General features: G+C 34.4%; 3 protein-coding genes across 6 annotated transcripts; 1 reads left to right on the top strand and 2 right to left on the bottom strand.

Moving 5' to 3' along the window:
• The first annotated feature begins 928 nt into the window (after positions 1 to 928).
• Positions 929 to 13,052, top strand: LOC125822288 (nijmegen breakage syndrome 1 protein). 4 transcript variants are annotated; one of them, XR_007442637.1, is made up of 15 exons: positions 929 to 965; positions 2,146 to 2,199; positions 2,737 to 3,001; positions 3,110 to 3,198; positions 3,840 to 3,970; positions 5,096 to 5,142; positions 5,251 to 5,359; positions 5,489 to 5,557; positions 6,376 to 6,544; positions 7,891 to 8,369; positions 8,907 to 8,968; positions 9,053 to 9,155; positions 9,239 to 9,296; positions 12,030 to 12,128; positions 12,795 to 13,052. XR_007442637.1 is itself a non-coding variant. In XM_049501675.1 (14 exons), the coding sequence occupies exons 1-13, from the start codon at positions 929 to 931 to the stop codon at positions 9,290 to 9,292; spliced, it is 1,695 nt and encodes a 564-aa protein (XP_049357632.1). In that variant the 3' UTR covers positions 9,293 to 9,296; positions 12,795 to 13,052. The 4 variants fall into 4 exon arrangements, 1 of the variants encoding a protein (XP_049357632.1); XR_007442635.1 differs by having other exon boundaries at positions 7,864 to 8,369; positions 12,038 to 12,128; XR_007442636.1 differs by having other exon boundaries at positions 7,864 to 8,369.
• A 684-nt stretch (positions 13,053 to 13,736) lies between these two features.
• Positions 13,737 to 14,905, bottom strand: LOC125822542 (rust resistance kinase Lr10-like). The gene has a single exon (XM_049501951.1). It carries the CDS (start codon positions 14,838 to 14,840, stop codon positions 13,776 to 13,778), a length of 1,065 nt encoding a protein of 354 aa, XP_049357908.1. The 5' UTR covers positions 14,841 to 14,905; the 3' UTR covers positions 13,737 to 13,775.
• Positions 14,906 to 20,575: 5,670 nt separating this feature from the next.
• On the bottom strand, positions 20,576 to 21,324 carry LOC125821832 (uncharacterized). Its single transcript, XM_049501194.1, has one exon. It carries the CDS (start codon positions 21,275 to 21,277, stop codon positions 20,576 to 20,578), a length of 702 nt encoding a protein of 233 aa, XP_049357151.1. The 5' UTR covers positions 21,278 to 21,324.
• Between the last annotated feature and the right edge of the window lie 784 nt (positions 21,325 to 22,108).

Raw genomic sequence — 22,108 nt, 5'->3', positions numbered from 1 at the left:
GAATGTCCTAATTAGGTTAGATATACAGAATTAACCACATGAAGTGTTACATGACACTTTTAAAAATTAAAATGAAATATGTATCAAATATATAAGCAAATAATCATCATTAGTATTTTAATATAAAAAAGGTGTTAATTTAAGTAGGTAAACGAAACAAGATTACAATTCAAATATAAATTTTATGAAAAATAATAATTTGAATAAATTTTTAACTATTAGCTCAACTTTCTAACACACATCGCACCAAAAACCGAATAAACAATCACCAATACTAATGAACATATATACGTGAGATATGTTTACAATATATTGATTAGTAAGATGTTAAGATATTAATTTGATACAAAATGATTAGTAATCACAATCAAGACTATTAAAAAGCAAGATTAAAAAAACATTGAAATAATAATTAATAGTTTAAAATGTAATGATCATAATATTTGAACACTTACATTAATTTTTAAAATTTGATAAGAAGATGTCCAAAAAATTATTAAGAAGTAATACCACTTTCGTTCTATTATTTATTTTGCAAATATTTTTTATACAGACATGTTATTTGTATATATCACATTAATAAAAATAAAAATAAATTATTTTAAAGTAACATAAATAATATACATAAGATATGTTTGCATTAAACTTTTTTTTTCATATAATTAAAATAATAATTTATATAATATAAAATTTATTTTAATTAGACTTTTTAATTAGGAAAAAAATGTGTATAAATTGGAACTTGGAAGGACTATTGCTTTTTTTTTCTTTTTTCGTACACTATAAATACATGACCCCTCTTTATTTATTTTTTCTCAATCAAAGGCACTCAACTTTTTTGAAATACTCCGATTTTCTTTTTTTATACTGAGAAAAAAAGCTCCGGTGCCGGAGAAGAAATCGGCGGGCAAACAAGAAAATTAAGAAAATGGTTTGGGGACTTTTTCCTATTGATCCTCTTCCAGGTTCTATACAGGCTTCTCTCTATTTGTTGTTTCTTTCCTTAAAAATTACACTTGACCTAGTAACCAAGAAAGCAATGATACTAAAAGTTCACTTGACCTAGTAACCAAGAAAGCAATGATACTAAAAATTCACTTGACCTAGTAATCAAGAAAGCAATGGTACTAAATGTCACTTTTAGGATTGACATTAATTATTAATCAAGAAAGCAATTATTTATCACTTTTTTTTCTCTTTAAGTTTATGGAATATTAAGCACTCAAAAGGGTGTGACCTAGTGATCAATGAATGTAATATTAAGCCCTCAAAAGGGTGTGACCTATTGATCAATGAAATGGGAGGGGAGGAGAACCCATGATATTTCGGGTTCAGAATTCCAACGTAGGCAAAACTAGATGATTTCTTCCTGTCTGCATAAGCCATTGTGGGGCTGAGTTATGTTACTTGTGCTGTGAGTCCAGGATTTTGTCTTTGTTTCTGTTATTTTATGCCTATAATAGGTTTGGTATGAGTAGAGACTTGTATTTTAGCATAGGACGATTTATAGAAACACTAGGTTTAGAGAACCTCCACGTCTGCCTTAAAAGACAAATTGCACTTAGGTGTTTTGGCATAACAATCAATTAATTGAAATGAAAACCATGGGAGATCAGATTCAAATACTACTAGTGGCAGACGAGGTTACATGAATTATATAACTGTCTAAGTGGCAGAGTTATGTGGTAACTGTGCCATTAGGAGCTAGTAGATACCTAGTAGACTCTACTTTTTGAGGTGTGGGCAAGTTGGTCTGGGGACCACCATTTATAAAAGGCAAATTCATTTAGTAGTATTGAAACTGAATGTGACTGGATAAAGCAGGGTGACCATATGGATCAATGTAGCTTAGATCCTACTTGTTGGGCTTTGAGGCACAATTGATTGATTGAGGACTTATGTCCCATGAATAAACATATGTGCGAACAATCAATTGTGTTAGTCACAGTTACAACACCAAATTTCATGTCTGAGCTAGTTTTACTAATGTTGAAAGCTGAAGCAAGTCGTTCATGGCTTTTATTGATCACATTTTGTTAATGACTTCTGTTGGTTTCATTTTAGACTGGAATTCTGGCTGATTTATCATCTTATTAACTTTGCTACTATCAATTGCTAATACACTGCTCGTTGTATATGCAACAGGTGAAGATAATTACTATTTCTTCAACAAAGGTACATATAAAGTGGGTCGAAAAGGTAATCTTCTCAATTATGCACTCTCATAAAATCTCTCATAAAATTTTCTTAATATGTTTTCTAATTCCTTACAAGGCGTAACTTTTGAGTTTCCTCTCTTAGCTTGGTTACTCGCGCTGTCACTGCTTCCTTTTTGATTAATCTTGTTGATGAGATGACTTAGATGTCACAATTTCTGATGTGATCTGCCTTCAGTCCAAGTCGTGGGTAATGACAATAGAGCATTTAACATGCCATAGTTGGTTTGCTGATGGTCTGTTGTAATTAGGCTTAAAACATACTTTTCCTTTAACTTGTAACGAAATTCCTTCAAGACACACTCCTCCTTCATAGGTAAATTTTTCTACACCGCGCTTGCTCAGTTGGCATGCATATTTTTTTACCAGCTAATGAAGTGCGTGAACAAGAATTTTTGCATCAGATGTATTATTTAAGTGACATGTGTCAAAATTTTATTACTATTTATTTTTATCTTCTTCCTTACTTAGATCCACATTACTTCTGTCATGGACTTCCCTTAAATGTATTGTTTCACAGGATGTGATGTCATTGTCAACAAGGATAAAGGAGTTTCAAGGATACATGCGGAGATTTCAGTAGATGAGATGATTTCTTTGGATCAGTCGTTGAAGAAACCCTCAAATATTCTGTCTAAAGTACGTGTAAGAGACTGCTCAAAGTATGGCACATTCCTCAACAAGAATCTGGATTCGAAGGAGAAAGTTCACGAGTTTCCAAATAAAGAAACGATGCTTAAGGATGGCGATCTAGTTTCATTTGGAACTGGTAATGCAACTTACAGGTGATTGAAGTTACATGTTGTGGCTCTTACCTCCTATATAGTACCTCTTGTTAGTTGACCATCAATCCTATTGAACAACATATTGATGTGATGATATTCATCAAACAGATTCTCTTATGTGTCATTCATATTTTTCATTTGCTCCCCGAAGCATTCAAAGACAATTCAACTTATTACAAAGAAGGTTTCATCAATAGGTGAGTGATCATTTATGCTATGTACATAAATATATGTTCAGATAGTTTATGCACTTTTGTGTTTCAGGCTACTTATAATATTACCAGTGTGATCTGTTGAATTCTTGATCTTGTTTAATTTTTTTCCTCTGCTAATTTTAAACCATTGTTTCCTATCCGGTGGAAAAAATGATGAAGCCAAAAATAAAATAAAGATGTGATGAGAATCATATTAGTCTTTGATGCACAAATTGTGGTTAAGTGACAAATACAATATACCTATTTTCTATTGGTGTTGTGGTCAAAAGGACCAAGAACTGCAAGAGTATCAAAATATGTCCTCATACATAACCCTAGAGACCGGATTTGGTACTTGATTTACTGTAGACTGCAGTTACATTTAAAAGAATAAATACCTATATATTATCAAACAATAGTAAATGCCTATATAATTTGTGCTTACAAACACAGAGTATCTTGAATGCTTTCAAGCATTTTAGGATGCCACGATCATAGTAGTCTAAAGTTGCAAAAGCACAAGGAACCTGTTAGGCTGTTGTAGAGGGAATACCTAGATTATATTATAATCTCAATTCTTTTCATTATATGTATTTGTATGCTCAGAGGATGTCATATTCCTATTACTATCAATCTCCTTGCAGGTGCAAGTATAACTAAGAAGTGGAGTTTGGACTGCTCACATGTGCTTGTAGATAACTCCTTTTCACTGAGTGATGACCTGATTGATGCTATTGTCGCTAGAAAACCCTTGGTTCAATATAGCTGGGTCGAGGTAATCTTTGTATAGATCACCTAAGATTTTTGCAAGTAAAATTTGCCAACAAACATGTCTATTTGCATTTAGAGTAGCTGATATCTAGATACACAACTGTAGTTCAAAGTGGTGATACTGTAACCAAATGTATACGCCTGACAATCCTTACACATAGATTTACTAATGTGAGGAATATGATTTAGCTGGTTCATGATTATGCTTTTCATACCTTACATTATGTCAGATCTTTCCCTTTATTATTCTGAAGATTTGAGATAGTTTTTCAATCTTCCAGAGGGATCCAAACATAAACAGGCGGGTATCATTATGCGCGGACTTCATAATTGCAGTGATATAATCAATGATATCATTATGCTTTTATTTCTGTGATGTTCCATAACATCAGATAATCATCTGTCCCCTCTGCATCAGGGAAATTGTTAGTTATTGAGCCTTGCTATAATAGACTACTTTTCCTATTCTTGTAGAAAGGAGGAAATCGAGAAGGAGCACAAGTGTGGTCTGAAATACTATCTCTTTGCATTATGTTGGTTAAGAAGCCAAAGATTCTTTGAAGGAATTAAGAATTCCCTACATAGCTTGCAAAACTTTAGTTTAAAGTTTCAGTTTTCTGGTGTAGCTTAACAAGTGTACATAATGTAAATGTTTTCTTGGATTTGTGGCTCCCTACCCTTTGCAAAGGGATTACATCGAGAAGAAGTACAAAAGTGGCCTTTTTCTTTTTGTTTTGAGAAAGGATGTAAAATATTATCTTTCTGCATCATATGGGTAATATGGATTATGCATTATATGGGTTATCTAGAAGAGAATCCGTATATTCTTTGGAGGAATTTGTTCAGCTTTCTGTTGCACCTTAATAAGATTTTCGTGGATTTTGTGGCTCCTTACTCTTTGACAAGGACCTACATCTTTGTACCTTTTGTAATTTTGAGCTCATAACTTCCTTTTCTGAGTTGTTAAATGGATACTCTTTACTCATTCTGAAAACAAAAGAAAAATGAACTTAGCCCTTAGCTCTTTGATTTGTTGCATCATGCTTTTACAATAACCAATCATGAAGAAAGTTATTTTCCTTTTGTTTATTTATTTTTTCCATTCGAACTTGAGATCTGTGAATTTCAGCTAATTGCAGGAAAAAATATTTGCACCGATATTCCAAGCCACAATTCGTAAGTACTGTATTAAGATTAATCACATTATGCTTTGCTGGTCTGAAATGGCATGAACGACATTTCTCTTTTATATGCTAACAAGATTAGTTGTGCCGTGTTACCCAGTCATGCACCAAAGTTGATGCTGGAAGGAGTTTCCGTGAAAGTGGTAGATCCTCAGTCTCGGGAGTGCTGTTTGAAAGGATATGCTTTTTTGCTGGAACCAGAAAACAAGGTGATTGTTTTCTTAGTTTTGCTGCTAGTCTTTTGCATTACATCAAGCAAGTCATGCAAGATGACTTGATTGAGAATTACTTAGATATTTGTGCTAGACTGAGATAACTTTTTCCCCTTTCCTTTGCAGTATAAATTTGAAGGCAGGTTTCAGTCCTTACTGGAAGTTGGGGGTGCCATCATTTCTTCTTCTGAAATGGTCTGTCCTAAGTTGGCTGCTCTCCCTTCCCCCTTTTCCTTGGTCTTCCTCTCTGCATCTTCTGTATAGCTCACCCCTTAAGATTGAACTAATTTGGTAACTCCTAGCATGTTTGAAAAGGTACATGGCATAACCTCTTGAATGATGTATTTCTGAATGGATAGGGGGTCAAGTTCATAAATCGGAATGCTTGTTGGAAGGGGGGAGAATGCAAAACGGGAAAACATTTTGAAGATGCAAATTGCCTAAACCAGCATAATAAAAACTGTCACTCACTTAACTCTCAAGTGCACCCTTGTTGTCCTTCTCTCTTTTTTCATTGGACTGGTAAACTGCACTTTTTTCACTTGTGCCAGAATATATATTACTTTGAGTGTAGTATATAAAGGTGTACTCAACAGTCAGCAAAGTGGTGGTAATTTTCTTGAGTTGATTCCATATTCTTAGTGGATAAGTGAAAAAGGTTAACGGAATGACAAATCAAGTTAGAAGTGAAGGCATAAAAGAGAAGAGGTCCTTATCCAAACAGAGAGAGAAAGAGCATGGCCTACTATGGGAATGGCTAGACATAGACGGATGAGATTTTGGATTCATACAACTCCAAATATACTGCATGAGTCTAGATTGAGTTGAATCACACCTTTGCATTTACTATTTTGTGATTGCTGCCAAGTTTCAACTTCTCTTTCTTTTCTATCTTGTGTGGTGGGGTTTCATGGGGTGCTCATGGTTTTGCATACAAGGTACATACTATTGAGCCACAGAAGATTGTGTATGTAGTAATGTATAAACTTACTAACTCATTTCATTTGCTTTAGGTCTCGGAGAAAAATGGAAATGACCGTGTGGTATGTGTAGTTCCAGCTGGATCAAGCAACTTTAAGTCTTTTTCTAACCAAAGTTCCTTGCCTTGGGTGAGTGAAATAGATCTGGTTTCTGCGGTTCTATCTGGATATCTGGATCCTATTCTTATCACATCCCCACCGGGTGAGTGTAGTATAAGTTTAGAATTTAAGTCTTTCCTTGCACACGACATAACAATTGACTTTTTATGTACATAAATTTCTATTTTCTCCATTCACGTCTTTGCTCACTCATATTCACTTTCCTCCTTTCCAGTCTCTTTCCCCCTTTAAATTTTGGTTTGAAACTTTTACCAGCAGATTCAAATTGCAAAACATGATATGTATTGAATTTACTAATTACATGCTCAGATATGGACCTCTAACTTGCAGGGGATTGCTATTTTGAAATCTGGTCTGTGGTAATAAAAGTAAAAAACTTCATGATGATTATTTGAGGTGGTCAAGGATCAGGTCATTTTATCACTGTGCGTCTGTGCCTACTGTTGTGCAAAAGCAAGTCAAAATTGCTTGTTAGACTAGCCAAGAGGTTTTAAGAGTTTGGCTTCAGACTGGTTGATAAGGTCAACTAATCGTGCAATAGAGTTTCTCATAAAATCTTGCACCATCTTGTTTAATGCTGGTTGAGTCGATTTTTAACTAGGGGATGATTCATTATTAGTGTGACTTACGGATTCCCTTTAGATAGATAGAAACTGGCTACTCATGACCATGGTAATTGGTCATTGATCTTGCAGTTAGTTATGTCTTTTGACAATTGATTCTTGAAGCAGTCGCCTTATTTTCTCCAAATGAAAAAGTAAACTACCTTTGTAAGCTAGCTTTGATTGACATATTAGATAAAAATGCAACAGTTTTTCTTTTCACAATAAGTTTTTTAATATTTACAAAATCCCTGCTTTGCTAAGTTGCGCGGACTCTTCACTTTCAATGCCGCGCCCGTGTCGGATTTTCCAAAAATACACTACTTTTGGCGAATCCGACACGCACCCTTGACATTATTGAAGAGTCCGAGCAACATAGCTGCTTTGTGTACCATTTGCTCAAAATGGATCCAAAAAGTTTCTTACACAAATAAATTGCTTGTAGATATGCTTGAATGCGTGGATACTGGATAACTTATTTTACTTTTCTGACTTCAAGAAGTACACAAGTAGAATTCATTTGTTTTGATGAAGTAGGTAGGATATATCATAACAGGCAGAATTTTTTTTGTGCAAATAAAATAGAAGATGCAAAAAGGTTACAAAAGAAGTGAGAAATTCATTGAAGTCTTTATCAGGACATTCTGGTTCAACCCGGTGCCTGATAAGATGTGCATTATTATGAATCTATGTGTTCTGCCAATTTTATCTCATATGCTGATAAGATGTGCATTGTTATGAATGTATGTTCTCTGCCAATTTTATCTTATGTTCTTTACTATATAATTGTCCTCTGCAGTGCTCGTTACCTCTTCATGCTCCACAGATGAGACGGTGGTTGCAGACTCAGATGCCGAAACAGAAAGTACAAAATCAGATCACATCGCTGCTGCTTCCTGTTCAATAGAAACTTCAGAGCATGACAGCAAGGGAACAACTTCTATACACAAGTTAGAATCTGTTGAATATCACAACGAAGATAAGTGTACTGTTCAAATAGTGATGCCTAGGGATAAGGTATCCACGAGGGACACATCTCCCAGTTCAACAAAACATATTAAACACGATGGAGGTCACATACCACATGATGATGCTACCATCCATGACCCTGAAGGTGGTTACATCAGGCGCTTAGGTGTCGAAAGTGATAATACAGTGGTAAAAGAAGATATCACGGATCAGCGGGAAAATGGGAAGTTGGATATCATATATAGCCAAGATTTAATTGTTAGAGATTCTATCATGTCATTACCAGTCTCTTCTTCATCAAATGGTGGTGTTACAAATTTTAAGCGCTTCCGTAAGGTTTGTATCTATTGCAATGTCTTATATGAAGTATATTCATAACAGAGAATGAAAAATTCCCACTTCACTTTCTTCTTTAGCATGCCTTTCCTTCGTTGCTGAAATATAAGACTTCCATCAGCATCAGAATCCAGCTAGCAATTTCAGCTTGATCTTGTCCTATTCTGTCTAAATTGGTGCTGAAAAGTCTGATATAGGCTATGATGACGATCCATGTGTCTGTTTTCCTTGTCTAATTTGCAGTTGGTTCAGTAAAATCCTAGGTTTGATTTGATTGCTAGTCCAGGAAGCATATCAGTTTGTAGTCATAATATTGCTTAGTGAAGATCCTTACTAAATTTTTTTTTTGCTTTCGGAAGTTCTCTGTAACTTTATTGCTTCTGTAGAGAACATTAAGTTCTGTCCATGAATTGCAATTCTAAAATTGATGCATCTTCACTTTCAGTTTGGTTCCTCTTCTTCTTTGGTCAGTGGATTTGATTATTATGCTATCCTCTAAATGCCAATTTTTGCTGTTCTTTTGACCTAATTTTATAGGCAAATGCTCCATCCCAGAATAACTTTGCAATCTTCATTCCATTCTCCAAGCATCCATACCAGTAAGCAGCTAAGTCTATCTCTGGTTTGTTTATAGTCTGTATTACATATCAGCCTTTGATGTTGATCTGTGATCATGATGGCAGAGAATCTGAGTGTAAGAATGAGGATGTTGCTGAATCTATTAAAGAAGAGAAAAAAAGAAAACAGATGGAAGCAATTGCCGAGGACCTGTTTAAAAGTGAAAAGGTCAGTAATATGACTTGTATTATTGCAGCTAAAATCACAGGAAATACATCTCTCAAGCCAGTGCTTCTATTTCTCTATCACAGGGAAAAAAACGTGGTGTTACTGGTCCCCTGCATGGGTTGTTTGCTCGTAGATAATATGGTAAGTTTCTTTACAGAGCTGAAGACTATGCCTTCTTTTCGTTAGTCTGCAAAGCACATGCAGTTGGGTTGTTTACTTTTGTTATATATTTGGTGCAAATAGAACTTTGTTAGTGATGTTGAAACTGTTATAGATCTTATAGTACCCCTTTAAGAATGGAAAAATTCTTTCTTTCTCTTGGGAAGGTTGTGCATTCTTTTGACAGCACCTTCTTGGTGGTTTTATTTAATTATAATACAGCAAGCATTTCTCGAAAAGGCTCTGTTCGGTGTTCGTATGCATCAATTTCCTCATGCAGCGTAGCATCTTTGATATAGGGCAGAGGCAACATAACAACAACATACCCTGTGTAGTCCCACAAGTGGGGTCTTAGGAAGGTAGGATGTACAAAAGCCTTACTCCTACCCTTGCGGGGTAAAGAGTCTTTTTCCGATAAGATTAATATACCGTTGACTCAAAAGAGCAGATTCTTGAAGTAGGGTTACAAGAAAAATATGACATCAAAGATCAACATACCAAGCAAATAAAATACCAGGTAGTAAAACACATTGAGAGATAAGAAACTATATGATTACTAAATACTACTAATAATAAGGTTGCGACGAGGAGATAGGGCTAGCCCTTGCCTCTCCTACCGAAAGGACGACAACACTTGGCTACACTTGCTAACCTTCTACCCTAATCTTCGATCTCCACATCTTCCTATCTAGGGTCATGCCCTCAGCAAGTTGGAGCTTAGTCATATCCTGTCTAATCACCTCCCCTTGATTATTCTTCGAACTTCTACCTCTCCTAACTCCTACAACAACCAACCTCGCTCACACCTCCTTACTGGCGCATCCGCATGCCTTCTCTTTACATGCATGCTCGAACCATTCCAACCTTGCTTCCCTTGTCATGTCTGCCATGGAGGCCACTCTCACCTTGTCCTGTGTAACTTCATTCCTAATTATATTTCTCCTAGTATGTCCACACATCCACACAATATTATCATTTTTCGAGACCAGAATGCAAACAGAATAGCTCTTAAGTACAAGTGTTAATTTCTGTCAGCATCATATATAAGAAGCGTGTCGTCAGGATAAACAACATGAGTCTAGCAGATTTCTCTGCCATCTTTACCAGAAATGCAAATCCCTGCATTCCAGCTCAATTCTTCAGGTCTCTTAAGCATTATTCTTAGGGGTTCCATGACAATCACAAAAAGATAAGGAGAAAGAGCGTCTCCTTGTCTTAGGCTCTTTTAAACTTAAAGAAGCCTTCGGGGCTTCCATTAATGTGAAGATGAAGTCTGAGAGTAGAGATGCAAGTAAGGATCCCACTGTATCCACCTATCCCCAAAAGTGCACAAGTCATGACTTCCAATAGAAAATCAAATGCGTTTTCTAAATTACACTTGCATATTAATCCTGCCTTCCCCATTCTCAAGTAGTAGCCAAGACACTCATTTGCAATTAACGACACATCTAAAATTTGTCTACTTTTAATGAAGGCATTTTGGTTGCCTGTAGTGAGTTTGCTTATCATATGTCTTCAATCTTTCGGCAAGCACCTTTGCAATGAGTTTGTTAATGGTACTAGGATGCTATAGGTCTAAAGTCATTAATCTCCATTTCCTCTTTCTCTTAAGAGAGCTCTGAAAGTAGCAGTGAAACTCCTCTCAAATGTGCCTTCCTGATAAAAAAGTTCCAATGTTTTCATTTATATCAGTCCTGTCAGTGGGCCAACCTTTTTTAAAGGACATGTTGAATCCATCAGGTGCCTGGGGCTTTATCCCCATCAAATTGCTTGTGTGCGTCCACTACTTCTTCCTCTGTAAATGGCCTTTGAATCCACTTGCAATCTTTGACCCCACATTTTTATCTTTCAGTAAAGAGCATCTCATAAAAGCTCAGATTGTGTTCTTTGATCAGTGTCTTGTCTCCAAACAATTTTCTTTCAACCTCAGTCTTGTCAATGTTATTGTACTTCTGTGGGCATTGGTCATCTTGTGGAAAAAAATTGTATGCTTAAAATCTTGATTTTTGTGTTCAAGGTATTTCCACAGTCACTGCAATTTCTTCCAGCTCATAAGACTTCCTTTTTGTCTGCCTCTTTCAGCTTCATCTTCATTCACAGACTGAGTGATCCAGCTCCTCTAATTCAGAGAGGATGTTTTCTGCTTGTGTTTAAGCTTTCCATATACTCGCTTGTTCCATTCTCTAATGACTGCCTTGAGCAACTTAAGGTTTTTTTTGGAGGTAAGCACTTGAGACACAAATTAGAACAAAGAGAATATTTTGTTGTAGAAAGTCTCAAATTCAGGATCTTCCTCTGTGCGAATTTCCTGAGAAACAAAATCATAGGCACGTAGGTTCAGAGCTAGACCAACTACTCCAAGAGCACTCATCCATAAATCGAAAGTTGAAAAAAAGCACTAGATCTTTCTTCATGGTTGGTTTACTAGGGTAAAACGTGCCCCTTTCCACCTCTAAGTAGTGGAGTTGGTGTGTTTCGTGTTAATCATTCTTGGAAGATTTTCCTATATTAACTTTTGGCTATATTGTTAAAATAATTCATAAGGTAGTAGACTAGTGGCTACAATTTAGATATGAATCTGATTTGATCACTTGCTTAGGAGAAAACAAACTCAAGAACATGCTGTTTTCCATGTGGATTCTGTTAAGAGTCATTAGTACTTCTGTATCACATGCATATGGTTTGTGTTTCACCCTCATACATTTGAACTCTCAGTGTTTTAGGGTTAGTGAACTGAACTGAAGAGCTTTATAGAGGATCATTGGAATTGGCTCAACTGCAATTTTACATGCATGATGATTAGCTGCCTACAATGTGAGTTTCCAGAACTAAGATCAGCTTACTTATATAGAATAGAAGGTTTCTTTTTTGCCAATGGTTCTTGAAGTTTATCTGCCTACTGTTGCAATAAATAGTATAATTACATAACCTATGCTATTATTCATTATGAGATTGGCAAACCTGTTTTGACTTGCTTGGTATTTGCGAGACAAATTAAAAGCCAGGAGAGGTGACTTGAAGGGACAAAGTGTTGACCTGATGCTCAAGCATTTTTAAGCTGTTATCTGATGGTGGAAACAGATTTATTGGGTTTTGGTAACAAATACAGCTGCATTTTGGTGTTATACTTGATCCCTGAAATCCTTAACAACAAAAAAGAAAAAAAGGAAGTAAAAGGTCAAAGCTTAGTTTATATCCCTCTGTCTTAAGGGGAACAATCTCAGAAAATACAGGAGTTTTAAGTGCATCAGATGAGCAAGCTGCATTATGCAGAGATGGTATTGTCGTCGAGCTGCCAAACTCTTGGTTCCTAAGAGAGAAGGTTTCATGTTGGTTTGAGTTTGATGAATTGCCTTAAGCTTACTTGATGACTGTCCATCTAGGCTCTCTACAAACTCTAAAATTGTTATGATTGATGCATATTATATCAGTAGTATGATTTCTTCATGGAATGCTAACATACCAATTTTGTGTTTCCAGATACCAAAGATATGCAGATGTACTGGATCAACCATCTAAGACATTTTGTTGGTATTACTAGTTTCTTAGCAAACACTGTAGATAACATCCTCCTTTTCGTTTCTCCTTGTATGAAGATGGGGAAGTCATCAATTTCTTCAGGATGAATTCTGTTAAGCTATTGTATTGGGTCATTCTTGAAACTAATTTTTTCTTTCTTGTTTCTTCACATGTTCCTTGATTTGTTTTTCATTCTTAATGCTATGACTCATTTATGTTGATGTGAATCAGCAAGTGAAACAAAAAAAAACCCCTTCAGCTTCCGTGGAAAATCATAGGATTTGCACCCGGCAGCTGAAAGTACATGATGGTGTTATTCAAGCTTATATTCAGTTTTTCCAAAGTATTTAACTTGTAGCTAGTGTTGGTAAATGTGAGAGAAGGTTGTCTGAGCGCTCCTCTTCTCGCTTCATCTTTGTTTCACATCCATATATACCGAATCTGTCATCTCCTTTGCTTGCCCATCATCTGTGCCAAATACTTTCTCATTGTTTCTAGGATTCACCTCTTGGTTATGCTTTTAAAATGGCCTAAAGAAATTTGATAAGAGCCACTAGAAGCAAAGCGAACTGTTCAAAGTGGCCATAAATGATAGCTACTAGATCTCTTCTTCTTGACCCTGAATGAAGGAGCTCCTATTGATTTGTACTCATCAATCATCTATCGGGTCTTGGAGTTGTGTCAAATGAAGTAATATATGTACCTCCATTGCAACCTGGTTTGCCTCTATGTAGCAATGTTGGTGATCAACGCAATCTTTGGCTCATTATCAGTCGAAGATTTTGTGGTGCGTGGTGAAGAAGTAACACAGTGGATGGTCATTCACTACTATTATGTGGTTGGCAACTTTGCCTTGCAGAACTAGTACGTACCACAATAACAACACCTCATTCCCAAACATTAATATTTGTTATTTCACAAAAACATTACATCAACTATGAGTCAATCAAAACATATGTCTAATTCAACGGGATTATCCGCGGAATTTTCTAACAAAGCGATTGAATCAGACGAAAATGTCATGGAACTTCCCATCATCTGATGAACAAACGGTTGAGATTGAAGAGGCTGAGGAGGTACTTCTAGCACTTCAACTTCACCTTCAAGCATTTCTAATACTCTACTCATCGAAGGGCGTTGTAACGGATTTGTTTGTATGCACCATAGCGCAACTAAAGTCAGCTTTCTAGCCATCTTCTTTTCATCATCATTTGCTTCTTCATCCACAACAATCTCCTTCCCCTTGTTGAACTTATCGTAAATATAATAAGGAAAATATTGGCTGGAATTCTCTTCATTTGCAACTTCATGTCTATTCAAGTCCAGCATTTCCATTAGCAGCATTCCAAAGCTGTAAACATCAGCTTTGTAAGAGATTGCCCCAATGCTTCTGCTGATCAACTCTGGAGCTACATATCCAATCGTTCCACGAGCTGCTGTGAGGTTCACAATGCTATTATTTGTTGTATATAATTTTGCAAGCCCAAAGTCAGAAATCTTTGGAATGAAATTCTCATCCAAAAGAATGTTGTGTGGCTTGATGTCAAAATGCAAAATTTGTACATCACAGCCTCGATGCAAATATCCAATTCCTCGAGCCACTCCAAGAATAATGTCATACTTCCTCTGCCAACTTAACAGAGGACTTCCTTCTTGACTGGTGCTGATGTACTTATCGAGTGATCCGTTGGGCATGAAGTCGTATACAAGAGCACGTATTGTTCCTTCAACACAATACCCCACGAGCCCGACCACATTGACATGATGGATCCTTCCAATGGTAGCCACTTCATTCATGAAGTCTTGACAACCAGCTTTAGGCTTGTTCAACATCTTCACTGCTACATCTCTTCCACTTTGAAGCTTTCCTTTGTATACACTGCTGTAACCTCCCTCACCTAATTTCTCTTTGAATGCTCTGGTCATTCTTTTTATGTGGGAGTAGTTATATCTGATTGGCATGAAATTGTTTTGTGTTTGCAAAAAGCCTTCAATCGCATCATACATGGACAAATGCCTCCTTTTGAATTTGATCACCAGAAATACAATTACAAACGGAAGGCCGATCACAAATTTTGTTCCTGTTAGTGAAAAATTACAAGATTACAATTGAATATAAAATGAAGAAATAAAAATCTCTTGAGCCTGAGGCCCGGATATCTCTCTCTTTAAGGAGATTCAAGTCCATTGCAGCAAATGTTTTTCACCGGTCCAGCAGTAATCCTTCTTGACTTGTCCCCTCCAGGATACAACAACCTTAACACAAAGTATAACTCAACAACTCTGGACAAGAGTTGAGTTCAAAGCTCCGCAAAAAGAACACTCCCTTCAACTAATAAGAAACCTCTTTTTTTTTTTACCAACTTTTTCCTTTCTATGTTTTTCTTGTGTTTCTAAACCAAATGTAGACCACTATTTATTCTAGAAGAAGTCTTCCTAGCAATGAATAGAAAGATAATGGGATGGTAAATAGTAAAGATAAATGGTCTTAGGAGTTACAAGTATAATGGAGGAATTATGAGTGACAATCAAGTAGGCACTAATGCTATCAACGGCATTTTGCATCTGTTGCAAAACTGAAGTGCATGTGGCAAAAAAAAAACTCCTAATGGAGTAGTGCAGTTGTAATGCAGCAGTTAGCCACTCCAACAGCCATAAATGAAAAGTCCTCAACGGGCAGTAGAAAATACACTTAATTCTAGGGGTACTAAGAGACAAATTAATAATTAATAAATATTAAAATGCTCAAAATACTAACAGTTCCCAAATACGCTGCAAGTTTGAGAAGTCATAAAGTTAACTTCCTCTTGAGCCAATATATCTAAGAGATGTCCTTTTCTTATTTGGACCCTTCTGCTCTTCTCAGAAATTATGAACATATCATCATATCATATTTTATATTATAAATGGGAAGGTGCTTAGTCTAAAGTTGGATTACGAAAATGTCCTTCAACTTTTTAATTATCATTATCATATTTTTACTCTCTCTGTCCCTAATTACTTGTCCACTTTTGAATTGACACACCTATTAAGAAATCAATTAATGACATAGTGAGTTTACCATTTTACCCCTATTAATTATGAAGTGGATGAAAAGTTCTGCATTTTATAAAGTAATTAGTCATTTAATTGAGGGTATAATAGGTAAAATTTTTTTGTCCTTTCTTGATTTATCAAAATGGACAAGTAATTAGGGACAACTATAAAAGGAAAAGTAGACAAGTAATTAGGGACAAAGAGGGTATTATTATTATTATTATTATTACTATTATTATTCTATAAGTGTGAAGCCATTAAAGTTGAATGACTATTTAACTCTTCAAGAAGTCGCCATTAAAGTTGAATGACTATTTAACTCTTCAAGAAGTCGCCATTAAAGTTGAATGACTTTTTAACTCTTCAAGAAATCACCATACCTATAAGTCTCTTACACGTTGTCTTCTAATGACAATACTGTACATTTGAATTTGGTTTAGAGAGCATAAAGCTCTTATCATATGTTCTTTCAAGCATTTCTTTACATTTAGGTTTTTTCATTTTTTGCTATCATTCAAATTATATTCTTAAATTGATGTTTAAGTGTTTGATCTCTTACATAAAAATATACTGCTAAAAATTTGTTTTATGAACTTGTGATGTAATTTTTTAATCTCACGTATAAATCAGAGGTGATGCTTTTGCAGACCGTTGAGGTGCTTAGTCTAAAGTTGGATTACGAAAATGCCCTTCAACTTTTTAATTATCATTATCATATTATTATTATTATTATTATTGTTATTAATTATTATTATTATTATTGTTATTAATTATTATTATTATTCGATAAGTGTGAAACCATTAAAGTTGAATGACTTTTTAACTCTTCAAGAAATCACTATACCTATAAGTCTCTTACACGTTGTCTTCTAATGACAATACTATACATTTGAATTTGGTTTAGAGAGCATAAAGCTCTTATCATATGTTCTTTCAAGCATTTCTTTACATTTAGGTTTTTTCATTTTTTGCTATCATTCAAATTATATTCTTAAATTGATGTTTAAGTGTTTGATCTCTCACATGAAAATATACTGCTAAAATTTTGTTTTATGAACTTATGATGTAACTTTTTAATCTTAGGTATAAACCAGAGGTGATGCTTTTGCAGACCATTGAATAGAACTTTTAGTAGAAATCACGTCAATACAAATGAGGTATGCGGCATGTCTCTCCAACAATTTCACAATTTTTTGCATGAGTATTTTTAAGAAATTTGATTAACATTTGATTATTATATTTTTAATTAGATTTTAATAACTTAATGCATGTGTATTTTACAAAGTAGAGCCTCCTTGATAACTTTAGTTTGACAATGACTTATTGAAATTATATTTTGCTTTAGTCTCCTAGCTTTCGAGGTAAAAAGGATAAATAATGCTTCTCCCTCAACAACATTGAGCAAAAGAAATCGAGAATTTCTCTGAAGAAGACATATTCTGACAAATGAGATAATTTAATTTAATATGAACGAGTACTTAAAAGTCAAATATGAACAACATTAAAATTTATTTTTCTAAATATGAAAAAGGAATAACAATCCTAAAGAGAAAAACATATAATAGAAATTGAATTCGAATATGTTCTATTTTAGAATTTTGTTTGTGCTCACTTGTGTTAAATTACTAGTCTTTGAAAACGTGCAACGTTGCACATTTATCTCTATTATTTTATAAAATCTGTACATGCCTAATTTTCTATATTCTTTTAAGTATATATTTTCCCTATGCAAACACTGCAATATCATCTTATTTTTTAATTTAATTTTTAGTTATTATTTTACAAAATAGGAAATGTTGAACTTATTTTAAAACTAATCAAGGTTATAATAACATCTAATGGTATATAATATAATGAATTTCTGCTCTAAATTTAAGAACAACATAATTAACAACATTATGGGATATATTATGGGAGTTGCTGGCATAGAATTAGGACTAACTTGCTTTTTATATAAAAAAGAAGAAGGTATAACTATACAAATAATGATGTACCACATTCGAGGCAACCATATTAATTCCCATGTATACCGTCCAACAACTTCCTTATCTTTTTGGATGTGATACATTATCTTTCGATTTATTCAAAAGTATAAAATTTTAATTTCATTAAAAGATGCCACAAGAAAATAACAAAAATTAAATTCATACACCAAATCACCTTTTCAAGAAGCAACATATAATATCAGAGGCGTATGGAGGAGGGAGTCACCGGGTTCACGTGAACCCATGCTCCCCTTCCAAAATCATATATAGTAGTGTTATATTTTTTAATTTTTTTTTATTAAATATAGATGTGTAAACCACACATGAAGTATCATATAATGCGATGATGATTGGGTGTACCTCTCAGTGAGATTAGAAATTTGACTTTTATACCTATCTTGTTTTATTTTTCTTTCAAAAATTGGGTAACACCTCTAAAAGTGGTTTTTGATATCACTTTTGGCGCTTTAACTAATTAAGCATTTCAATTTTGGACTGATAATTTTAAAATTTTAATTGTTTTCAATGATAAGAACCTAAATGTCAAACATATTAGATTTCACATTTTCATAATAGTACACCCATCATTTCAAAATCCTGGATATGCCTCTGTTAATAATAGGCAAGCAAAAGTTTGTTCCAAGTCACCTACCGATACGACTAGCGAAACGGAATCATATTATAGTGTCAACAACTTTAACAAGATCCAATAAAGCCAAGAATTAAGTGATGAACTACCAAGTGTTATTGGACAGATTTGAAGAAAAAGACACGAGAAACATACTTCAAGTTCCTTTACAAGGCCAATCTATCTTTTTTAGTTCATACATTTGTAAAAGAAAGTTTGAGGTTGATAACTCAACTTTCTCCTTGGCTTTTATGCTTTTGTTGTTGGGTTTTATTTGCCCTGATTTCTTACCATAAATAGGTTTTCCTTTTAGGAAAAGATTTTGGAGTGACTAGTCCTTTTCTTGTAGGAAAAAGTTAAGCGCTCTATAAATAGATGCTTGTTCCTTCTAATTTAATCAACATTCACAATGTTGTCTTAAAGGCTTTGCGAGTTTTGGTTGCGTGGAGAATTTAAGGGACACAAGCTTGATACATTATCACTTGTTTGAACCTCCCATGTTTTCCGAGTGAATTGGTTGAGGTTATTTCTCTTATGTTTATATAGTGGATTGCTCATCTCCTTTGTAGACGTAGGTCGATTGACCGAACCACGTTAAATCTTTGTGTCTTTTGGTATATTTCTCGTTTGTCTTCTTACTCGTGGTCTTTTGAGGTTTGCTTTGCTAGCTTCCACATTACACCTGCTTATTTCGGTCCTAACGTTTTTATTACTTAAGAATCCTCACTTGTAATATCATCATAGAGTGTATTATAAACTTTATGATGATCATAGAATATCTAGTTCTCTCTAGCTCATAGTTTCTTCATGGTTGTTAATTAGTAGAGGATAGGTACCTCATTAGGATGGATAGGGTAAGACCAAGTCTCTCTTGCTTGTACTTAATCTTATTGAATTTTTTTTATGTTTATTATTAATAAAAGCTACTAGACCACTGTCTAGTGGTATAAATTTGCTCAAATAATAGGCAAGCAACATTATATCCTCATGTTGGTTCACTACCATATCAAAATCCCAATCTTGCTAAATCATATGATTATAACTCCTAAAGTATCCGTGTATTGAGAAATTGGATGAAAAACAAAATGGAATGTTAATCTATGTCCAGCCAAATAATCATACAGCTTGCTAAAAGGATATATAGGAGCTTACCCATGAAAGACACAAGTAGCGACAGACTGGTCCCTGATTAAAGTGCAAAAATTTAGAACGAGAGATAAATGGAGGATTAAAAGTCTAGATAGAGAAAAGTGTGAGTCCTCACCGAGAATAAGTTGAATATTATCTACAAAGACATAAAGAAATTAAATTGTAGTGAGTGAATTTATTGTTTTTCCTAATTTGTTAGGATGGAAAAGAAAGTTCATTAAGGAGCAGAGCAAATATAATTGAAAATTGTCCTTACTTTGTCCATTATCCATCACATACAGAAGTTCCTCTAGACTGTTACCTGGTTAGATTAAAGTGCAAAAAATATAGAATGAGAGATAAATGGAGGATTAGATTAGAAGTATATGTAGAGAAAAGTAACACCTACAAAGACATGAAGAAATTAAATTGTAGTGAGTGAATCCGAATTTCTTAGGATTGGAAAAGAATGTCAATTAAGAAGCAGAGCATATATAATTGAAGTTCGTCCTTACTTATCATTTGTCCAAAATCCCCATATTTTTGGAGCTTATCCATTATATTCTCAAGTAGGTGGCCAAGTGGATACAGACTGATCCCTGGTCAGATTAAAGTGCATAAATTTAGCAAATTTAGAATGAGAGATCAACGGAGAATTAATACTAAATGTAGAGAAAAGTTTGAGTCCTCACAGCGAATCCAATAAAGAACACCTACAAAGACATGAAGAAATTAAATTGTAGTGAGTGAATATATCCATTGTTTTCTTAATTTCTTAGGATGGAAAGAAATGTTTATTAAGAAGCATATATAGTGAGCGAATGGAGAATTAAAAGTACATGTAGAGAAAAGTTTGAGTCCTCACCGACAATCTGTTCAATAAAACCTACAAAGACATGATGAAATTAAATTGTAGTGAGTGAATCCATTGTTTTCCTAATTTCTTAGGATTGAAAGTGTGTTCATTAAGGAGCAGAGGATATATAATTGAAGACCTTACTTATCCTTTGTGGAGAACTCCCCAAATAATAATGAAGCACAAATCCGTTGGTCAGGATGGCTTGATGAAAATCAGAAAGGGAAATGTTATTCTCTGTATAATTAATATTATGCCATGAGGTCAGGCCTATCAATTCCACTCTGCATCCATCGCTGAGTGCAGAGGCATCTATATCACTAATCTTTAAATAAGTGTGTCTGCTTAATTTGCAGCCACTAATTTCCAGAAGTGTCGAAGAATTATTAACAGCAAATGGACAGTCGATCATGAAAATGGGATCTACTGCATAGTTTGGCAGGAAGAATGTATAGGCTTGGTCGAAGAAGATATGCATAGGTCTGAAAGAGCATAGACCATCTTGTGTTTGTAAAGTTGGATCTACCAGGTTTATTGTCTCATCATCATAGTTGATGTCTTGAACGTGCAACTTCTTGGAGAATAACGATATAACTGTTTGGTTACCTTCACAAGCTAATTCAAATGGTAGACCATATCCGCAATATTCTGGATCGGTGTTTAAGCGAAAAGGGTAGCTTATGTTACGGATATTGCCACAAGCAGAAGTGGGACAGTAGTAGTGTTTGCTCTTCCTAGCATTGCATGTTTGCAGAAAGAGAAGGATTAATGCAAAATATTTTAGCAGAATGGTTCCCCTACACAAATACATTTGTACTTCCTTTCCTACTATTTCCAAAAGAAGAAAAGAATTGAGACTTGAATGCCGGTGTGTTTGTTGGATACTTAGTTTTCATTAACAATGGAGGACTAGCTTGTGTTTGGTCGTTGCAATTTGATGAAGAGGAAGACTTTGCCGTTTACCTGTTTCCGTGTTCCAACACTGCTTTATTATGTGAGTGTGACATTAAAGTCCTACGAGTATACTTTTCTTAAAAGAGAGTGCAAAAACTTTAAAAGACGTTGAAAATACTTTTCAAAGGCTTATCCTTCAATTTCAGTCATTTGGAAAAAACTTATTATGAGAGAGGCATACCAACTCATGCTTGTCTGTTTCCTCTTGTTTTTTTGTCCATCTTTCTTCCAAATATTTTGTTTCTCTATTTATTTCGGTTATTAAATGCTTTTTGAAGAAAATTATTCGTAGATTTTTTTCCGAGTACCGAATTTTGAACGATCTTTTATGTAATCAATATATGATATTTGAATAGAATTGTTTATAGTTTTGTTTGGATCAATTATTTTGTGTAACTAGTTTAATTATTTAAATCAATTCAAAATAAATAAAGTACACACTTACAGATTTGATTTTTCAATTTTTAGTAATAATATTCATCTCTTTTATCTTTACCATTAGAAAAGAAATTCATTATTTGATAATTTATTAGCATTTACTATTATTATGATAACTATAATTTTTTTGGATTATAAAAAATGTGTTGGGATTTATAAGCTTAGTTAGGTGAATAGAGTTTATAAGAAACATATAAAAAAAAATTAGTTGACAATCTCATAATTAGTTTTACATAAACTGATTTTGATT

This window comes from Solanum verrucosum, unplaced genomic scaffold, assembly GCF_900185275.1.
Source record: "Solanum verrucosum unplaced genomic scaffold, falcon-dt-bn FXZP01000103.1, whole genome shotgun sequence".
NCBI classification, from domain to species: domain Eukaryota; kingdom Viridiplantae; phylum Streptophyta; class Magnoliopsida; order Solanales; family Solanaceae; genus Solanum; species Solanum verrucosum.
Note: the sequence above shows the minus strand (reverse complement) of the source record. Positions and strands in the feature narration are given on the sequence as shown.

Bases quoted from the DNA above. Each gene is read 5' to 3' on its own strand.
- LOC125822288 (XM_049501675.1), top strand. From the start codon at position 929: ATGGTTTGGGGACTTTTTCCTATTGATCCTCTTCCAG. The intron at 966-2,145 runs GTTCTATACAGG...TATATGCAACAG, and splicing joins TCCTATTGATCCTCTTCCAG to GTGAAGATAATTACTATTTC. The intron at 3,971-5,095 runs GTAATCTTTGTA...TGTGAATTTCAG, and splicing joins TTCAATATAGCTGGGTCGAG to CTAATTGCAGGAAAAAATAT.
- LOC125822542 (XM_049501951.1), bottom strand. From the start codon at position 14,840: ATGTATGATGCGATTGAAGGCTTTTTGCAAACACAAAACAATTTCATG.
- LOC125821832 (XM_049501194.1), bottom strand. From the start codon at position 21,277: ATGTATTTGTGTAGGGGAACCATTCTGCTAAAATATTTTGCATTAATC.